This window comes from Aspergillus aculeatinus (assembly GCF_003184765.1).
Source record: "Aspergillus aculeatinus CBS 121060 unplaced genomic scaffold BO66scaffold_10, whole genome shotgun sequence".
Taxonomy (NCBI): domain Eukaryota; kingdom Fungi; phylum Ascomycota; class Eurotiomycetes; order Eurotiales; family Aspergillaceae; genus Aspergillus; species Aspergillus aculeatinus.
This window is the reverse complement of record NW_020291479.1, coordinates 552,915-565,984: the sequence shown is the minus strand read 5'-3', so window position 1 is coordinate 565,984 and position 13,070 is coordinate 552,915. Positions and strand designations below refer to the sequence as shown.

The following is a 13,070-nucleotide window of genomic DNA, read 5'->3' as shown; positions in this document are numbered from 1 at the left end:
GTGGTGCACCTTTTGGCTTAGTAGTACTCCGTAGTCTAGTTACTCATAGTAGGGCTCCATTCGCGATGGCAAGGGTGCCGGTGGTAGGTAGGCAGAGGATACAGGCAGTAGTCAGGCTATGCAAGTTATGGATCACGGGCTAATTGGATGGTAGTCATGGGGAGAGAAGAGTCAAAAGAGGTAAGGTATGGGAAGCCTGGAGGCGTTGTGTCAGGTATGGAACGGATCCGCAGAGCTCGTCCGGTATGAAAAGAACCTTGGCGGTTGGACAGTTGTTGCCCCTCTAACTGCAAGCGGTCAAGCGTCTCTCACTGCGAGAGGTAACAAACTTTCGCTGGTATCAGTAATACTTCACACAAAGTACGGAGCACCTGCGGGGCGGAGGTAACTTTGTACCCCCATTACCGCATACAGACAGACACGCAGGCAGCCCAGCGGACTGATGGTTGAAAATGTCCGAAGCTGGTAGAGCTTCAAATGAGGCTAAGCAAATGAGGGGAGAAACGAAGAGAGAGAGAGAAAGGAAAAACTTTACTTATCGGCAATATCTTCATCTGGTTCTGATCCACCTTAGGGAGTAGTAGTGAGGGTATTAAAAGGCCAAGACAAGTGATGTGCGTATGTAGCCATGATGTAGCCATGTAAGGTATTTTGTGTGTCTGACTGGGCTTGGTTCGAGGCCTGCGTGGTGTATGAGTATGGGTGTTATGGACAGGTGTGAATGGATAGTACAAAGGTGCATCCCCAGAGCGACCCGGGCCCAGCAGCGAGGCGTAAACGAAACAATGAACCAATCACCCGACTGCCACTAGATTGGCGACTCCAACAGATGGACAGTCCAATCGCTGCGGGTGATTCGACTCGCATCCAATCCTTTTGGCGATAGAGGGCCCAAGAACTTGACTGGACTGCTGCTCTGTGCCTACAGTATTACAGGTACTCATTCTCTACTCCGTACTTTAGACTAGGGTACATTTCCCCCCCAGGCCTAAGCCGAAGGCAAAACGCTCTAGAGCCTTGCGAAGTGAGAAGGCTGATGAGCATTGCCGTACAGTGGTACCTTTCTACAATAGGTAAGTCTGTAGACTAGCTGAGCCCTGAGGGCTCATACAGCAGCAGCAGCAGCAGTTGTAGCTGTAAGCGCCCCTCTCCTGTCTTTTGCCCTGGTGACTGACTGGGGCGACTGAGTGAAACTGGTGGCCGCGGGGCCGACTGGCTTAACTTCAAGTTCAGACAGCCAGCTTGCTTAGCACTAGGTAGTGAGTTGATTAGGCTAGCTAGGAAGCAGGACAGACAGATAGACAGACTGTAAGTGTACGGGAGTACGGAGTACCTTAGGTCATGTTCGATTCAATCCATCCATGATATCCACATCTAACCCGTCCCAACCAATCCCCATCACCACATCACCCAACCTTTAGTTGCTGTTCTCATTACTGGGCAACTCACTCGTCCGCTCAACTCACTGTCTGTCTGTCTGTGTCTTTCCCAGGTTCCGTCTGCTCATCTTCCTTTCCCTTCCTTCGCCAGCTCTACCGTCATACTCCGCCCCCGTCGTAATCTTCCCTCCGTCTCTAGTCGGTCGGAACCAAAGAAAGAAACCTCCTCCGGTCCTGCGCTTGGGGTGGAATGGCTGGAGGATTCGACCAAAAAAAAGTCTGAAAAAACCCGCGCCAAATCTGGTCCATTTTTGATTGTGTTTCCGCCACTGGTGTACTTTTTTTCTGGGTCGTGCTGGTCATGATTCAACTTGCAGGAGTTTACGAAGATGGAAAAGGAGAAGAATCCACAGTGATAGACCAGACCACAGCACACAGACACAAAACACAGACACCACTCACATACTTACAGTCACATACCCACCATCGAAGGCGCAGGGCGGGCGGCGGCTATCGGGTCTGGGTTTTCCCTGTCAGCTGCTCGTGGAATTCTTTTGGTTTAGGAAATCAGTCAGTCACTCAGTCAATCAGTCAGCCATTGTTGTCGTATTCCGTTAATAGTTTTGATTATGGCCAAGATCCCCTTTCTTAGTCTAAAAAAGGGAAGAAAACATCTTTCCATGGATTGGAAGGAGAGAGAAGGGATGTCATCCGTAGCGTTGGGATATTTTCTTGCTCTTCGGTGCGTGCAGGCATCCAAGCGGCAGTACTCTAGGCCTGAAACCGAACAATACCTACAGTAGTAGTCAATCAAGAAGGGATATGCGGTGTATTGCGCCTGGTCCAAGACACATTCCCTACCTACCTAGGTACTGTACTCAAGTAGTAAGTCATCAACTGGCACCACCCACTCCCTCCCCCTCTCCCCCTATCTCGCATTTGATGCGAGTAAAAGAAACCACGCTAGATCCAACACGGTCGGAAAGTACTTTACTGGATTCTGGCGCGCGACCCGTGAAAGAGAAAAGAAGAGAAGCAAGAGATCTGACTGACCTCGTAACACAGGACGCGTCGCAGTTTCTCTCTTTCCTTTCCCCTCCCTCCTTTCACCCCGTGGTACAGTCAATAGTTCAATAGATTACAACAGACAAACAGGGTGACGAATGCCGAAGATCAATTGTGTGCCGCCCATCACCCTCCCTTCCTGACCCCATCATCATTCATGGCATGCATTATTGTCGGAATGAAGATGGATAGATGGATCATAACACCCACCTTTCTGGTAAAGTAGCGTTTCCCTCCGCCTTCCGCATCGGTCGGCCCAGCAGTAATCCAAAGATGATGATCGGTCATGACACATGTGTTGTTGGTGGTCATCCAGACCCGCCGACACAGTGCCCAGTGGTTACTACATAACTACCTTAGTATACGGTTGCAAAAAGAAAGCACCAACCACGCCATAATTTCACGACGCTGACTACCTCAAAACGGGTCCAAAATCGGCGCGCGTTCTCAGTAGACTTTTGGGGGGAATGGATAATTCCGACGCTGTGATGCTTTATGATTTCATATACTTCGTTCCGGAGCGGAGAGTCCTTGACGGGCTGCTGCGGAGAGGGTTTTTTTAGCTTTTCATGTCTCATCGAGATCCATTTTCCGGACGCGTTTCGAGCAAGAATTGATGCCTGCCTTCGGAATCACCGGTCGTCTATCTTGTCTATCGGTGTCTGCGAGGTAGTAAGTTGCTGACTTGGTCGGAGGAGAGGGTCTGATCGTCAACCGGATCCCCTACCACCACTACTGCGTAGGTTAGTAGTTAACTCAACGTCTCGAGTCCCATTACCCCAATATAGTCCGCGACAGAGAAAGGTCAAAGTACGGTCGGAGGCTTTCCTTATCCTAACTTCAGCCCCGGCAAGTTTTGGGTCATCTAGCGATGATGAGACTTCTACTGGCACAACTAGCGTAACGATCGTTTTCAAACTTAAGGGGTGGTGGATGTGTGATTGAGTTAGTACAGTTGGTTAGTACAATACAGTAGGCAGTCAACGATGTGCAGTCGAACACCACCAGGCCGGTTGGACTTCCTTCCCTGTCCATAGTCGGTTGGAACTAGGGCTCTAGTCTCACTGTTCAGGGGGGGAAGAGAAGGAGGGGGGAAGTGACTGCGGCGACTGATGAGCTGGGGGTTCGACTACAGATCTAGTCTGATAGTTCAAGCATGGCGTTATGACAGTGCAAGTGCAATCAATGCAATCAATGTACAAAGTTCCAAGATTGGGGGGAAGAGTGGAAGATCGCATTTGAATCCATTCCACAATCCGACATCTCATTCGCCCGGCCATCTCACTACTGATTACTGGGGAGATGACCGTCAGAGTTGTTGCTCTTGTTGTCCGCCATCCAAGCAACCAACCAACCTCTCTCCCCCTCGTCGCCCCTTTGACAATCGATCAATCAATCAATCGATGGACGGGGAAGACGGAGAGCGAGGTAGAGGAGGTCTCTCCCACATTCAGCGCCCTTCAGCTTGGATGATTAGGCAATGTGACCGGCATACCCTGCTAGTACTAACATCATGCCTGACTGACCGACCGATACTTTGCTGCTGCCTCTCTCTGTCTGTTTTTCTACCTATCTATACTTGCAGCTCTGCAAGTCAGAACGAGACTGCCCTTCCGCTTTCCGTCTACTATCAACCTACCTACCTAACTAACGACCGACTTCGTACCGTATCTCTTTCCCCTTCCCCTGTTGGTGGGCCTAACAGCCAGGATCCTTTGCTCTCGCTTTCTCCCTTTTGCTTTTCCCGAAATTACTGACTGATCAGGGAGCGAGCAAGCGAGCGAGCGACGGACGGTCGAACCCATGAATGCATAGGCCCCGGGTATTATTATAACTATAACACTTTCACATTCTCTCGGTTGGGCAAGAGATAAAAATGCGATGGATCTCTTTGTTTGCGTCATCGACGCTCGGGACTTTGTCCACTTCAGCTGTGGCTACCTCTGTACCAGATTATATTGCATCCATCCACCTAAAACGAAGGTAACTATGCGATGCGCATTGAACCACCAGCAAAGCCGACCGACCGGGAGGTGAACGCGCAACTTCGGTTGCCTCGTATCTACTGGTTCGTACCTGCAAAGGAAAGAAGATGGCAAAGCATTAGAAACCAAAAACATAATAAAAAAAATAAAAAGGCACCTGCGGTGACTGATCCAAAACCATAGCATCATCTCATCATCATCTGGAGATCGGCTGATTGTGAGTCGAGGGATTGGCAATGATAATCAGATGATGGTTTGGCGAAAGATTGGATCGAAGTTCTTTTTCTTTTCCTTTTTCTTTTCTTTTCTTCTCTTTTCGTTTCATTTTTTTTAGGGAATTTTTTTGATGAAGAGACGGCGACCGTCGTGGGGATGATTAGACGCCACCTGAAGGTCCCCATTCATTATTATTCATTGATTCATTGATTCATTGATTCATTCCTGAGGCCGATATGGCCCACACCGATCGGACTAAGCAAGTGTAGCAATACCGGTAGTCATTACGGTAGGTTCCAGTTCCAGTTTCCTTTCAACTAATCTCAATTGGGGCAACAGCTGCCGGTCGGTCGTTGGACGCGTACGGTATTCTCAATCCAGGTAACAAAAATACCATCCATTCAAGTTCGATTCACAGAAGTCAGGACTCAGAACCTGAACCTTGGCACTTGCATTCGGGATAAATGTGTTTAATCCTTCTCATTGGTGCTACAGCCGGGAACTCGAGGTTCGTGGACTGAATGGGCACTGCCTTTGGCCAACTTCAAACAAATCAGGGTGTTATGTTGCTCAACCTTGAAGGCTGCCCCGGCTCCTGCTCCTGCGATCAACAGCCTGAGATACCTGATTATTACAGTACCTGACAGCGTAACACGCAGCAGCAGCAGCAGCAGGAGCAGCAGGTATCAACAGCAGCGGCGGCGGCGGTTGTTCCAGAACTTCCGACTGTTGAAGTGGAGCGAGCGTGTGTGCCACTTTCCCTCCGGCACATACGGAGGCAGCAGAAATAGCCACGACGCTATCCCCATCTGCCGGAGTAAACTATAACTGACTACGGAGTACCATGATACCATCACCCATCACCATCACCATCACCATCACCATCACCATCACCATCGCCATCATCATCATCATCACGTCTGACTATCTCTGTACCAGTCAATCCACTTCAAGCTGGATGGTGATGCCGATGACTCCGTTTTGGAGTGTCACCACGCCTTCGTCCATCTTCTTCTGCCTAGCATCCCAACACTGGGGCTGGGGCGCATCCTTGGGTCGTCGACTGGTTTGGTCACTCGGGCGCAGCAGCAGCGCGGGCACACTCACAGGCAACATTCGCTAATTGACACCGACTCACTCCGTATAGCAGCAGACCACTGGTCGAGGTGAGATGGTAGTGTACTGTATGCGACGATCGCAAGACGCTGTTTGGGTTCGACTCCCAACCTCCAAGGCGTCAAGACTCCAGATGATGCTCCTACCCACTTTAAGTTGAAGCATGCGGTTGGTGGTCAATCCGTCGACCTCTACTAACTTCCTGTCCGGTGATTAACTTACCTGCAGCGGTATCTGAACACTGGATGGATCGCTCGGTGTTGCTGACCAACGACTCTGCCACAAGCTTCTCGGCTTTGTGCTCTCTTCCCTCTTTCTCTCCTATTGACCTTTCACAGCTTTTTGATTGTTCTGTCTCTGTTGATGCTTCTTTCTTCCGAGCATCCCGACCTAACCTTCTGATTCGAACATGCTGCTCCGCCAGATCTCACGATCAAAATGCTGTGACCAACCTCATTGGATCCAGCTCCAACCATGGAAAATCAACCCAAACCTGGTCAATAAGAAGAGCAAGAATAGCCCGGACCAGCTTCGTTCCCCAGCTGTTTTCGTCTAGCAGAATAACTAGATATTGCGCCCCGGGGTTGGAATTGCGGTTTAATTTGGGGGGGCCAAGTACGTACTACACCTTGGCTTTTACCCATACTATCCGTGTTTTTCCGCGTAGGAACGTGAAGAGAACCACCAGCGCGGGCATCATCGATCCTTTTACTCGAATCTCATCTAGACCACCTTACGGAGTACTCTTAGCGGTTGCAGCCTGTAAGTTAGTTATGAGTAAGTTCACCTAGCTCCATGATTGGAGGCGGTGCTTGCCACACCAAAGCCATTCTCATCTCCGGTTGCGGCACCGTGGCCCGTCCGGAAAAGCTGGAGGAGTGTTGTTGTTCTGCTTCGTCACCGCCCAGTAATTTGGCTTTGCCTTTTTTTTTTGCTCATTGTTTGTTCATACTATGTAAATTATCCTCGCCGTCGGCTTAGGTTAGAGTTGATCAACGAATTTACATAGTACCTTCGTGAGTGGAGGATCGGAGAAGGTTTCAGTTGAACAAGTATTCGTTGCACCCAAGCTATGCTACCGGTTCTTGTGCTCGCGGCGGGCTCAGCTACCGGTATACTACACATAACTCGGTATTGTGTATCCATTGGCAAATGAGCAAAGGTTGAGCGTCACTACTTACCTCGCTCTAAGGCCTGATCTAATGACGAGTCTAACGAGTAGTTATTCCATATTTACCCTTGTACTGAGTGAGTAGTGGTGCTGCTTTTGAGCGACCAAGTTGCTATCACATGACCTCGGTCCAAGTTTCGAATCTCGAATCTACTACGGAGATTCTGGATCTTACCGACCGCAGGCACTTACATACTAATCCAACTTCCCTGTTCCTCCCATTTCGAAATCCTGGACCGCCTTGGAAGAGTCCCAGTTCCGGTGTAATAAGTATAAGTTACCTAGGTATACTAAGTATCAACCGGACTAAATAAAGGTGGACTGGCGAGTACCCTTCCGCATGGAGCAAAGCAATCTGGACAGCCTCGCCAGACGATGAGGAGGTCAGCTTTTCCAGCGGCTAGTTAGTTCGTTCGTTGGCAATGTTAGCCAGCAATCCTTGCCCAGTACAATCCAGTCCAGTCCCGTCCACGAAAAGTGCAGCCTAGCAAATACTGGACCTCAAGGTGGTGGTTTACTGGTTTACTGATTACTGGGCCATCCGCCAGCATATGCGATTGCTTCTGTGTCTCATGGGAAGTATCACTCGCCTTACACGACTACCCGCTATCTCATATTGTGGGAGCCCCCCTCCCCTTTCTTGCGGTGCCGAAGGATTGGGTGCGACAGAGGACATTCTTAGATTTCACACTTATTTACTGTATGTACACTGGACTAGCCCCCTCTCTTGCCAGTGCGTTCGCTGGTCTTTTCTTCGCTTTTTCTTTCGGGTGCCTAGCAAGATCGACGCGCAAAGCAGCGGTCAAACCCCCCCCCCTCCCCTCAACCTCAACCCTTAAAGACGATGATGCTGTGGGTTTACGGTGTCGTTCGCTTCCCCTCTTGCTCGTGCTCGTGCAACATGACTCTTGTCATTGTAAGAAACTTTGAACACATCGATGTATGAGTATGGGTATGAGTATGGATATGAGTATCTATCCATCGAGTCCGGTCGGCAAGGCAAGGCAAGGCAAGGCAGGGGGAAAGGGCACCCACCCTGCGCGACTTGGACCTTCGCTTGACTGACTGACTGACTGACTGACTGACTAACTCTTTCTTGCCCATCAAGATGGATTCGCATGAGAACCTTGTGAGAGAGAATTAGAGAGGAGAAGAGGTGTTGTGTTTGTCTCCCCTAGCGTCCTAGCGTTAGCATGAGGACGGAGGGCGCATAGCCCGTGGGGGTTTGGTGTTGTTGTTGTTGCTTCTTGGGGGGCGCCCCTAGTTTCTTTGTCGATTCGATTCGGGAGGCTCTTTCTATCTTCCACGTTTAACGTGATTGATGATCGCTTTGCATCGTTGGACTCGTGTGATGGGGAGTGATCTGTTGAAGGGAAGGCGAAGGGCGGAGGGGGAGTTGTAACTACCGTCCGCTACACCACACGCAAGGACAAGAAATAGATGAGGCCGAGGATCAACTTCTGTGTAGATGTGTATGTGCGAAAACCTCACTTGCTTGCTACTGCAGTATTTGCGGGCATCTTTACTCATTACTCATTACTGCGATTTGGTGGTCAGTGTCAGATTCCCTTGCATTCGGTGATCCGGGTCTGACATCCTTGCGGGTTGGAGACTGGATTGCTTGAAATGAAGATTGTAGATCTTTGGAAATCGGTCTGTCTTTTGAGGGGAGGGGAGGGGGAGAGGCGGACGTAAACAAAACATCTTTCCATTCGTGTGGCGGCGCGGGGAAGGATGACCTTCTCTTTACAACACCACACTAGAATTAACTGGTCGGTTTTCTTTTTGTCTCATTCTTATTCCTAGTCAGTGTCGGTGTAAAGAGTATACATATACTCATACCGTGTTGTCGATCAACATAACATTGCACATAACACCCAACTCAGCACAGCACAGCACAGAATTATACAGACACAACTCGTTGTGTGAGTGCGAGGCAGGCCAAGTTGTTTGTTGCGAAACCTGGGGTAGACCACAAGTGCACGGAGAACTCCATCAGGCTAAGCCGGATCTATCCATCCGTACTTACTATCCACCTCCCTTGTCCTCCCTACGCTCGAGGGGATAGGGATACAGAACAGCAGCTAACCCCCTCGTGGGACTACCCTCGAGGGAGGTCCCGGAGACGGTGTATGGGGCCATTCGAAGCAAGGGAACGTCGAAGATCATCGGTTCGAGATTTTAAAACATTTCAGTGGTAGTGGTGTTTGTTGATGGATGGGCTGGCATACAGCACAGCGGCTTCCATAACAACGGGCATTCAATGAGGCAGGGACAACAACATCAGGCTCGGATTTGTGGTCGGGGGTTGCGGTGATTGTGAGTCAAGGGGGGGATGGGAACAAGGGCATTGATTTTCTGGTGGTTTGGTTTGAAATTTGACACTGACTCATCCTGGTGGTTCTGGGGTTGCGGCCGACATCTCGCAAGGATGGTGAATGGGGGTAATGGGTAAGTAGATCAGCAAGAGCTTCAGATCTGGGTGTGATGTCTCAGGGGATAGGCAATCATCGATAGGGTGGTGGAAAAGGGCGAGTTCCGTTGCCGTCTGTCCCACATGTATATTTCTCTCCGTTCACTGGGCAAGATAACATAACATGCAATTCCAGAGTCGATTCGGCAAACATATCTACCCCCCAACTCTTAGACTAAATCTGCGGGACTAATGATTCAGGTAATTCCGAGCATTGTCAATTCACAAGTCGAATGAACAATGCATGAGCAAGACCTAAACATCTAGCAATCATCCAAGGATTGCATCCAACCGAGCGCAAGGCCCAGGCTTCGACGTCCGTCCAGTCGAGGCTGGCTAAGTTCTTTCTTCTTTCTTGTTCACTTTGACTCTTCTACATTTCCGATCTTTACTGTTTTCGGGTTTTCTGGATCTTCCTTCTTCTGGGGCTGACAATTCGACCACCGATAACTTATCCAGTTTCACCCAACTCACTGCACGGCAGATGGGGCAACAACAAACAGGGATTGAACGAATATGTTCAACCGACTGCTGGCACTGAGAATCCGATTTGTCCTTCCTCCTATCCCCATCGTAGGTCCAGATTCGTGGAAATCCTTGGATGATAAGCCGTTCGCTGGTGGGTGCGGTGCACCCTGCACAAGTACAGGTACAGGCACAGGTACAGGTACAAGGACAGGTACAACTGCCACTTTGACCCCCTCCTTTTCCTGTGGCATCCAGCAGACCGATGGATGTATCTACACGCAATGATCAATAGCACAGGAAACGGGGAGGCCACAAACACGCTCATCTCGCCCAGGCCCCATGATTGACTGGGTTGACTTTGACTTTACATGAAATAAGTCAGCCATTAAATAAACAACTTCAGACAGATCATGTCTCACCATCAGACCACGACCCGGAACCATGATATCCAAAATCGTCTCGTCGCAGCCTGATCCCTGAACCATACATACCCTTTGCTTTTGATTCTGGTTTTGCTTTTGCTTTCGCGGGCTTGCTTGCTTGCTTACCGCGCGTCAAGGTCGGGATGGATTGTCGTCATCCCCGTAACTGTGCGGACCCGACACCATCAGGCTGCCGCCCATCTTCTGGATGAAGAGAACAGAATCTGTCTCCGTATACTCCGTACTGTACTCCTCTCAAAAGTTGACTGGAAACTGGATCTGATTCGAACAAGGGAAGCAATCCAATCCAATCCGACCGACCGTTCCTCAAAGCCCGAGGGCTGACGATCTACATCTTTACCTCGAAGTGGAAGTCGTATATGCGGCCGCGGCTGAAGTACTATACATAACGATGCATCCGCGGAGCTTGAGGCTTGCTGCTGCTGCTACCTCTCATTCAATGGATCAGTCATTAGTACAATACGGAAGCAGGCAAGTACCGTAGCCACCCTCTCGCCTTACAGGGAAGACTGCTGGTTGTTGTTGTTGCTGTTGCTCACGCCCTGCACATGCAACCATTGAAAAAAGAGAAGTCACAAACGAGGAAAAAGCAAAGAACAAGAGAGTCGGCCGGAAGAGGTGAGCGCTGGCTGACCACTTTAGGTACTGTACGGAGTACTGTTCAGTCCAGTCCACGTAAGGTCGACCTGGCCTGCATTGAGAAGCGATCCAGAACTTGCAACTCGCTCAGCTGCAGTTATCTGCTGGACTCCAGACTACTCCTGCTACAGTACCGGCGAGTTGGTTGTGACTGTCACTAGAGCCATGGGCTGGTCATTTATAGGACTATATACAGCTGCTAGTTGGTCAAGGTGATGAGCGGAGCGAGCAGCTTTTTGTGCTCTCCAACCAGAAGCTCGTTAGTCAAGAATTTCAGACCTTGAGGTAGGAGATGCCGGATGGAAAGATCATCATACGGAGTACGGAGTGGGCTTCCTTGTATGCTGTGCTCGTACAGTACATCGATTGATGGCACTTCTCTGCATCAAACGCGATGCTTCTCGAGGTCATATCGCGGACCGCATGGCTTCGGTGTAGTAGTTAGTAATAGCTTGTCCGTCCTCCGGGCCGGCGTTACTTCAGTTTACCCTTATGCCCTTTACTTGGTGAGTCAGTTCTCCTGAATGAGTAGTGCGGAAGAAAATAGCACCGACATACAGTTGGTGTATATATACCTGACGCAGCCCTTACGTGGTGGTGAAGCTGAGCTGGTGAGTAAGAGGAACACTTCTGAAGGGAGTGGGAGATGAATGATGGGCGTTCTTTATGTATAAGATTAAGGTCAACGCAGCTTGACTCATTACTCTCTCAATAGACGAAGCATATCAGACCTATTGGTGGTGCACTATATCTATATCTGCCTTATTGAACTCGTACACTGCCAAACAATCGACATGGATACCGAAATGCGAGGAGGCGTGTCCAGGTAAGCCTAGAACCCAGAATAACGGGGCCCAGAGATGAGCGCAAAGCTTAAAGGCCATAAGTAAAAGGAAACCTGAACTGCTTGGTAGTTCCGAGAGAACACAGGTCACTTGTCTAGCTTAGTCTACAGAAGAAGTTTACTATGTCTCGGCGTACTGGCTTTTGGTTGTAGTTGAGACGGCAAGTCGAATGATGACCTATGGGGATCGGAGTGGAATGGTGATGACCGACCGGCGTAAGAATTGATCTATAGTGAGTTGGAATGAGGATACTGAGTACACAGTGCACTTGCCTGGTAATTTGAGCGCCATAATATCGAAACTTCACGACCTACAAATTCCACAGTGGGATAGAAATGTACTCCAGCAAAGAACCAATCACCGCACGAGAACAGCCATCCCGGGCCGAGATTTCTCCGACACCTTGGGTGTTCTGCCTCAGGCCGCCAAAAACTTCCCGTCCCAACGGAAAGATCCTGTCTCTCCGTGGACTTCGACTTCCGCGGCGACAAACCTCCAAACTCAACCACTTCACCTCACCCTCCACACTCTCTCAACACCACAATTGAAGTCGGCCCCGCCATGCCTCCCCGGCTCCAGCTCCTCCCCTTCCGGGCGCTCACGTCCGCGACGCCCATCACCACGGCCGCCGCCGCCAGCACCACCGCCAACCCTCTGACCTTCCTGCTGGCCGGCTTCCAACAATCCCGCAACGCACACATCCTGGCCTCGCTCTCCGACAACGCGGGGGCCTACAACAAACGCATCCGTCGCGGTCGCGGTCCGGCTTCCGGCAAGGGTAAGACCTCCGGTCGCGGTCACAAGGGTCAGAAGCAGCACGGCAAGGTGCCCGCGGGGTTTAATGGTGGACAGACGCCGGACATTGTTGTGCACGGGGAGCGGGGATACAACAATATGTATGTTGCACCCTTACCTTTGAACTGGGGAACGAGGTGGGAGGTTGTGGGATTGGATTCCTGCGTCGTTGGGATTCTGTTTTGGAATTGGGGTGTACTTGTTTGAGGATTCGTCGATAGTGAGGTCGAATTGCCGAAGCGCTTTCAGATTGCAAAGAATGATCGTGGAAGAGCTTCCCATTCGCGATAAATCCTCACGCAACCGACTCCCAAGCTGTCCCTGAATCTCCCAATGTCCCCAACCACCCCTCCAAACCTCATTCTCCATGATAAACACCACTAACCTCTCCCAGCCACGCCATCGAGCTAGCCCCCATCAACCTCAACCGCATCCAAGACTGGATCGACCAAGGCCGCATCGACCCGGCCCGCCC

The 13,070-nt window shown here is 50.3% G+C and overlaps 6 protein-coding genes across 6 annotated transcripts; 5 read left to right on the top strand and 1 right to left on the bottom strand.

Annotated features, from left to right (window-relative positions):
- Positions 1-431: 431 nt before the first annotated feature.
- Positions 432-713, bottom strand: BO66DRAFT_20502 (uncharacterized protein). Its single transcript, XM_025642550.1, has one exon. It carries the CDS (start codon positions 639-641, stop codon positions 474-476), a length of 168 nt encoding a protein of 55 aa, XP_025506599.1. The 5' UTR covers positions 642-713; the 3' UTR covers positions 432-473.
- A 2,576-nt stretch (positions 714-3,289) lies between these two features.
- BO66DRAFT_20125 (uncharacterized protein) lies at positions 3,290-4,408 on the top strand. The gene has a single exon (XM_025642523.1). It carries the CDS (start codon positions 3,557-3,559, stop codon positions 4,199-4,201), a length of 645 nt encoding a protein of 214 aa, XP_025506598.1. The 5' UTR covers positions 3,290-3,556; the 3' UTR covers positions 4,202-4,408.
- Positions 4,409-5,489: 1,081 nt separating this feature from the next.
- On the top strand, positions 5,490-5,959 carry BO66DRAFT_436069 (uncharacterized protein; the record flags this gene model as incomplete). The annotated part of the gene is made up of 3 exons (XM_025650897.1): positions 5,490-5,711; positions 5,793-5,811; positions 5,880-5,959. The coding sequence occupies 3 exons, from the start codon at positions 5,490-5,492 to the stop codon at positions 5,957-5,959; spliced, it is 321 nt and encodes a 106-aa protein (XP_025506597.1).
- On the top strand, positions 5,858-6,802 carry BO66DRAFT_20278 (uncharacterized protein). The gene is made up of 2 exons (XM_025642534.1): positions 5,858-5,929; positions 5,990-6,802. The coding sequence occupies exon 2, from the start codon at positions 6,007-6,009 to the stop codon at positions 6,550-6,552; it is 546 nt and encodes a 181-aa protein (XP_025506596.1). The 5' UTR covers positions 5,858-5,929; positions 5,990-6,006; the 3' UTR covers positions 6,553-6,802.
- A 563-nt stretch (positions 6,803-7,365) lies between these two features.
- BO66DRAFT_20349 (uncharacterized protein) lies at positions 7,366-8,078 on the top strand. Its single transcript, XM_025642541.1, has 2 exons — positions 7,366-7,884; positions 8,041-8,078. Exon 1 carries the CDS (start codon positions 7,484-7,486, stop codon positions 7,769-7,771), a length of 288 nt encoding a protein of 95 aa, XP_025506595.1. The 5' UTR covers positions 7,366-7,483; the 3' UTR covers positions 7,772-7,884; positions 8,041-8,078.
- A 1,509-nt stretch (positions 8,079-9,587) lies between these two features.
- Positions 9,588-10,219, top strand: BO66DRAFT_389745 (uncharacterized protein). The gene has a single exon (XM_025646853.1). It carries the CDS (start codon positions 9,922-9,924, stop codon positions 10,156-10,158), a length of 237 nt encoding a protein of 78 aa, XP_025506594.1. The 5' UTR covers positions 9,588-9,921; the 3' UTR covers positions 10,159-10,219.
- The last annotated feature ends 2,851 nt before the right edge of the window (positions 10,220-13,070 follow it).

Bases quoted from the DNA above. Each gene is read 5' to 3' on its own strand.
- BO66DRAFT_20502 (XM_025642550.1), bottom strand. From the start codon at position 641: ATGGCTACATCATGGCTACATACGCACATCACTTGTCTTGGCCTTTTA.
- BO66DRAFT_20125 (XM_025642523.1), top strand. From the start codon at position 3,557: ATGAGCTGGGGGTTCGACTACAGATCTAGTCTGATAGTTCAAGCATGG.
- BO66DRAFT_20349 (XM_025642541.1), top strand. From the start codon at position 7,484: ATGCGATTGCTTCTGTGTCTCATGGGAAGTATCACTCGCCTTACACGA.
- BO66DRAFT_20278 (XM_025642534.1), top strand. From the start codon at position 6,007: ATGGATCGCTCGGTGTTGCTGACCAACGACTCTGCCACAAGCTTCTCG.
- BO66DRAFT_389745 (XM_025646853.1), top strand. From the start codon at position 9,922: ATGTTCAACCGACTGCTGGCACTGAGAATCCGATTTGTCCTTCCTCCT.